Source organism: Nicotiana attenuata, chromosome 12 (assembly GCF_001879085.1).
Source record: "Nicotiana attenuata strain UT chromosome 12, NIATTr2, whole genome shotgun sequence".
Classification (NCBI taxonomy): Eukaryota; Viridiplantae; Streptophyta; class Magnoliopsida; order Solanales; family Solanaceae; genus Nicotiana; species Nicotiana attenuata.
The window spans coordinates 37,891,711-37,898,442 of record NC_032000.1 but is presented as its reverse complement, the minus strand read 5'-3'; the positions used below and the strand labels follow the sequence as shown (position 1 = coordinate 37,898,442).

Below are 6,732 nucleotides of genomic sequence, written 5' to 3'. Positions count from 1 at the left end.
GAGCATTGGCATTTCGTTCCATGGTTATAGACTTGAGTAGCTCCATATTATGTATTATGACATACGTTTATGTTCGGTTTTAATTTTCGAGTGGTTCAGGATTAATTTGGAAGACTGACTCTCAATTTTGAAGCTTTGAGTTGGAAGAGTTTACCAAAGTTTGACTTTTGGATAAACGGACTCGGAATCGAATTTTTATGGTTTCGATAGGTTCGTATGACTTGTATGTATCTTCAAATTTGGTTTTAGAGGTTCCTAGAATAATTCGACACTATTTGTTGAAAGTTGGCAATTTGAAGAACTTAAGAGTTCATAAATATGACCAAGAGTTGACTTTGTTGTTAATGGACTCCAATTGGTGTTCCACACTTTGGATAGGTCTATAAAGTTGAATTGAACTTGTGTGCAAAGTTTGGAAGAAATACTAAGTGTCTATGTGTGATTCAGACACTCTTTTAAAAGAATAAAGATTTAACAACTTAAGAGAAATTCTATTCAGTTGGAGCCTCGATTCTTTGTTGTGATTTTCCTATGGGTGTTTTGAGACTTTGGATAAGTTTGGATAATATATTTGTACTTGTTGGTACGATCATATGGGGTCCCAAGGGGCTCGTGAGTGTTTTGAAATATTTGTTGAGAAACTACTTAAGTTAAGGATTTGGAGTTTTAGCACGGTCAATATCGGGTCAAGACGACTTCTTTTCGGTGTTTTTAGTGTGCGATCAAGTTCATAGCGTGTTTTAATAGTGGAAATGCACATATGGTTTGTATCCTGAAGGTTTCAGATGAGTTTCGGGTGCTAAAACAAAGATTTTGCAATTGCTGATTTTTTGGCGCAACAATTTTAAAAATATTGGTTATATCCCTGAAATTTTTAGACTTTCTTTAAAACTTCAAAACATCATATCTCCCTCATTTTAAGGCTAAATTGGTTGATTCAATAAGGCTATATTGGGTGTAATCTCACAAGGATTATGTTTGAATTATCATATGTAACTTTCGGGATCATCTAGTATGATTCGTGTTGGGACAACTGTTGTATTTTTTTTTTATACTTATTTCGAGATTTAGTTATTTTTTCTCATAAAGTTTTGGAGCTAGGAAAGAGGCCATTTTTGAGAGAGTTTTCGTCTGTTTCATTAGAGTAATTAATACTAACTCTAATTTATGATTATAACTTGAATCTATCATTGATTTTGGCTCTAAATCAAGGAATCTAAATGAAGAAAAGAGGGTTTTGGCTTGACAGATAAGAAAGTGTATTTTGGGGGGTTTTGGCAAAACTTTCCGAAAGTGAAAAATAGAGATTTGAACCCTGATTTGGAGTTGATTTTGGATGAAACTTGTATATTTGGACTATTATTGGAATGGGTATTCGGGATTTGTGAGTTTTGTCAGGTTCTGAGGTGCGAGCTCGGTTTGACTTTTTGGTTGATTTCGAGTATTTGATTAAAGATTTGACCTTTGTCGTTTGTGTTTGGTTCCTAAGGCATTATTTGATGTTATTGAGTTGTTTTGGCTAGATTTGAGCTGTTCGGAGGTCGATTCATACGGGGAGGCATTTTCAGAGTAATTATTTTCCTTGTTTGAGGTGATGAGCGTTTATACACATGTCGTGCGTATTCACGTTGGGGGTAGATTTTAGATTACTCTATTCCTTATTTGGTTGCGTGTTCTACTTGATTCTATGTGTTATTCAATTAATTAACTATGTGAGCATAATAAACCAGGCTAAGGCTAATGTTAAGGCGATTAACGTCTTAGTTGAACATGATGAACTAATTTACCCGTATGTTATGAACAGACATCCTTACTTGTTCTTGTCACGACCCAAAATCCCAGCCAATCGGGGTCGTGATGGCGCCTAACACCGGTTACTAGGCAATCCAACACACAACAGTTAAACACGAAAAAACAGCAATAATGACTAACAACAGGATAATAACATAGTGTAAAAAAATAATTTGGAGATAAACTTAATAAGTCTAGAACCAATATCTTACACAACCATCCCAAGATGTGGAGTCACAAGTACATGAGCTACTAGAGTATACTAAATATAATATTTTGAAAGAAGTACAACATTGTCCAGGAAATGGAAATAGTAGAATAGAAATAAGATGATGACTCAAGGCCTGTGAGTGGAATGTAGCTCTACCTTGAATCACCTATCCAATATATGCTAAGCACCTATTAGGGATCTGCTGGTACCGATATCCGGATCTGTACGAAAAGTGCAAAAGTATAGTATAAGTATAACTAACTCAATGTACTCAGTAAGTATTGAGCCTAACCCCGATGAGGTAGTGACGAGGCTAAAATAAGACACCTACAATAAACATGTACAGTTATATATCAAGAAGTAACAAAATCAAATAAAGTATCAAATATAACCACAAGATAGGGACAAGTGAAAGAGGTAACAAGTACACAAGTAAAGGGTAATAAATGAAAACATAAAGTAAAGTGTCACCCATTAAAGCTTAACTTGTAATTTATCAACAACTTTGAACAACTTTTCAAAAGTAAATAATGAAGCCACAAGCCTAGTTGATATTTAGCTTAAAGTATATATATATATATATATATATATATATATATATATATATATATATATATATATATATATATGCATATCGCCTTATGTTTACTCGTGTTTTTTGGATTTCGAGTGTAAAATGTATTGATTTATGTTAATTCATGATGTTTTTATATATAGGAATCATCCGGAGGCAATAGGGAGCGAAAAGATTAGAGCCAAAACGGAGAAAAAAATGGAAAATGTTGAATTCGAGAGCCACATGTAGCGCCCCACGCCACCTGTGGCGCAATTTATAGAAACTTAAAAGGGCCAACACCAGGGCTAGTGCCCCACGCTGCCCTGGGCGCTTGTGACGTGAATTTCTCCAACTTTTTCCGGGACAAGGTTATTTCAGCCCAAGACCTACCCAACGCGTATAGAAGCAAGACTAAGACTATTTTTAGAGGAGAGACGCCACATTGAAGGAAAACTACACACGAGAAACATTGGGAAGCGAGGATATCTCAGTTTTCTTCATCTCTTCTTAGTATTTTCAATTATCCAACACTTGTGAAAATGTTTGATATTATTATGAGTGGTTAAAGCCCATAATTCTGGGGTTGTGATTTAGCCATGAATATTGGTGTTTAACGTTAACTTAACCTTAACTACAGTTTACCAATATATGATTGTTTCTTCAATTCTATAATTAATTGTTTAATTATCTGGCCAGCAGTTAGGTTCTATGTACTATCTATGCTATGCTTGGAAAAGCCATGTTTAGATTAGATAAGAATTGAAGAGAGCATGATCTTAACTCTGAGGGGGTGGGGAAAGATTTGTGGTTAGGATAGCAATATACTTAGTCACCATGCTTAAATAAATATTTTAATCTTAATGCATTCTTAATAGATTGATTCCATAGGAATATAAGCATTAATCTATTTTGAATATGCGAGTAGTACTTCTGGAGAAGGTTACGAGAGCAATTGTTTGATTAATTAGAAACCACAAGTGAACTGTATGAAAGGGAGAGTCTACTAGAGCACAATAGGAATGATGAATCGATCACAACCCTGAAATATTTGTCTCTACAGAATACACAACAACAATTTTGCTGCTTTGTAATTTAGTTACTAGTTAGAATTATTGTTTAGTATAATCACACTTTTGAACTCGGATTGACTCAACTGAAGAACAATCTTGTTGAATTTAGTGCGTAGTTAATACATGCCTATGTGGGTTCGACATTCAAATTATCATTTTATTACTTGTACGACCACGTATACATGCGTGTGTGTTTGGGAGCAATAAGTTTTTGGCATCGTTGCCGGGTACTTGAATATTGACTACTTTATAATGTTTGTTTTAATTGCTTATTTCGTCAAGTCTAACGTTTCTTAATTGTTTCTTTGCTCTCAGGAACTATACTTGAATGCGAAGGGTCAGAAGCCAGGACAGACTTCAAGGCTTTGACCCCGAACCTGAACGAACATTTCACATGAGGTTGAGGGAAGCAAGGGACACAGATAATCTTCAGGCACTTGTTCAATTTCCTATGCACATGGCAGAGGAGAAACATATGGCTGTTCAGGAGGTGGCGATGCCCAGCATTGCTAATGTCACCTCCAACATTGTGAAGCTCGGAATCACTAGCAATTTGAGCGGAAACAAAACATGACCCAGCTACTACATGCGAATGGGCAGTTTATGGGTCTTCCACACGAGGATCCAAAACAACATATCCTGAACTTCTTGGAGATCACTGATACTTATATCACTAACAGAGTCACTCCAAACTATGTGAGGCTCACGCTGGTCCCGTTCTCTCTGTTGGGAAAAGCAAAGTGGTGGTTGAAGGCAGAACCAGCTAATTTTATTCCATCATGGCATGATCTGGCGAGGAAATTTTTGGCATGGTTCTTTCCTTCAGGAAAAACTACAAAGATCAGAAGTGAGATAGTCGCCTTCAAACAGAAACCGAGGGAGTCTTTATACTCGGCTTGGGAAAGGTTCAAGGGGCTGATCAAAGACTGTCCTCATCACAAGCTGACAAATGAAGTGTTAGGTCACACTTTCATAGAAGGGCTACATCCTGAGATAAAGATTATGGTAGATGCGACAGCGGGAGGTCAAGTGTTGGAGAAAAGCTTCTATAAGATATATGCATTATTGAACAAATTCTCCAAAAGCGATCCTGATTGGCAAGGAGAGATGGGCAGACACATAGTGCAAAAATCTGTAGGGGTTCTCGAGTTAGATGTAGTGTCTGCATTATCAGCATAGTTTGCCGCATTCGCCAACCAAGTCAATCAGATGACATTGGTTATTAAAAAGAAACAAGCCAAGCTAATGCAACAAGTTCAAATATTTTGTGAAGTATGTGGAGAGGCTCACACGAGCGACTTATGCCCAATAAATCCTTGTCTGTTTTGTGGGTAATGCAAATAGGGGCCAGACAAACCAGTATGGGAACACTCACAATCATAACTGGAGGAACCACCCAGACTTCTCTTGGGGTGGAAACCAAGGTGCTCAAAATCAGTACAGGACATAAGCGCCTCAACAGCAATATAGACCACCTCAGGCTGAACAACCTGCAAACCCAACGAGTCACCTTGACGAGATGATGAAAAAATTAATGGCTAACTAGCAAACTCAAGCAGCAGCCCACGCTGTAGCAATTTGAAATTTCTAGCGACAAATAGGGCAACTTGCCAATGCCCAAAATACTTGACCTATTGGAGCCCTTCCAAGCGACACTAAGGCTAACCCTAAGGCACCTATTAATTAGGTGTTGCTGAGGAATGGGAGATAGTTGGAAGAAGTCCAGTCGAAAAAGAGAAAACAAGTGACCTTTCATGAGAAACTGGCCACCATAGAAGCAGAATCAGAAAAATCAAAGGAGTCAGAGAAGCCAACTGTAGAGGTGGTGGCTAAGCAACCCCCACCATTAATTGCAAGGCCGCCACCTCCGTTCCCTCAGAGATTGTATAAAGTGAAGGATAATGTCGCTTATAAAAAGTTTCTTGATATTTTAAAGCCGGTGCAAATCAATATTCCACTGGTAGACACCCTGCAAGAAGTTCCTAAATATGCCAAATACATCAAGGACATAGTGGCCAATAAAAGGAGGTTGACCGAGTTCGAGATTGTGGAACTCATTGAGGAATGTAGCTCAAGAATTAAAATCAAGCTACCTCAGAAATTGAAGGATCCGGGTAGTTTCACTATCCAAATATTGATTGGTAAGCACAGAGTCGGGCGAGTTTTGTGTGATCTTGGAGCGAGCATCAATTTGATACCGCTATTTGTGTTTAAACAGTTGGGTTTTGGGGAGCCGCGCCCTACAACAGTGATTTTATAGTTGGTTGATCGCTCCTTTGCTCATCCTGAATGTGTAATTGAAGACGTGTTAGTTCAAGTGGGGTCTTTCATATTCCCTGCTGATTTCGTTATTTTAGACTATGATCCTGATCAGCAAGTCCCATCTCTTTTGGGGCGTCCATTCCTAGCCACGGGACGAGCTATAATTGATGTATGTGAAGGTAAGATGACGATGAGAATGGGTGATCGAGTGGAGGGGTATTCAACGTGTATAAAGCAATCATATTGCTAGCCCACTATGAAGAGTTATCTATGATTTATATGGTGGAAAGTGATGTGAGGTCATTGATGTCGTATATGAGCCCCATAGATCCACTTGAAAGAGCCTTTATAGGGATGAAGAAGACAATGAAGATGAGATGATGGGAGAAATTGAGCAAGTACTTGACATGTCTTGCAGTTATGTCCATGGGTTTGGGAGATTTGAGTAGTTGGACAGGCCTGTCACTCTGACCCCTTCTAAGCCATCTATTGAAGAAGCTCCGAAGCTAGAACTTAAGCCCCTTCCAGCACATCGGCGCTATGCTTATTTAGGGAACCGTGAGATTTCCAGTGATTGTCTCATCCTGCTTGACCGATGTGCAAGAAGAAAAATTGCTCAGAGTACTTCGCGAGCATAAAAAGGATATTGGGTGGACAACTGCTGACATCAAAGGAATTAGTCCTCCATTTTTCATGCATAAAATATTTCAAGAAGATGGACACTGCCCCAGTGTTGAGCAACAAAGAAGATAAATCCCATTACGAAAGAGGTCGTGAAGAAGGATGTAATTAAGTGGCTCGATGCAGGTATCATCTTTCCTATCTCTGACAACAACTGGATA

At 38.2% G+C, this 6,732-nt stretch overlaps 1 protein-coding gene across 1 annotated transcript; it reads left to right on the top strand.

Annotated features, from left to right (window-relative positions):
* On the top strand, positions 4,990-6,528 carry LOC109236040. The gene is made up of 4 exons (XM_019402271.1): positions 4,990-5,052; positions 5,340-5,769; positions 5,932-6,059; positions 6,340-6,528. Exons 1-4 carry the CDS (start codon positions 4,990-4,992, stop codon positions 6,526-6,528), a joined length of 810 nt encoding a protein of 269 aa, XP_019257816.1.

Coding starts and splice junctions, on each gene's coding strand:
- LOC109236040 (XM_019402271.1), top strand. CDS start 4,990: ATGGGAACACTCACAATCATAACTGGAGGAACCACCCAGACTTCTCTT. Junction 5,053..5,339: donor CTCTTGGGGTGGAAACCAAG/GTGCTCAAAATC, acceptor AATGGGAGATAG/TTGGAAGAAGTCCAGTCGAA. Junction 6,060..6,339: donor CGGGACGAGCTATAATTGAT/GTATGTGAAGGT, acceptor AGATTTGAGTAG/TTGGACAGGCCTGTCACTCT.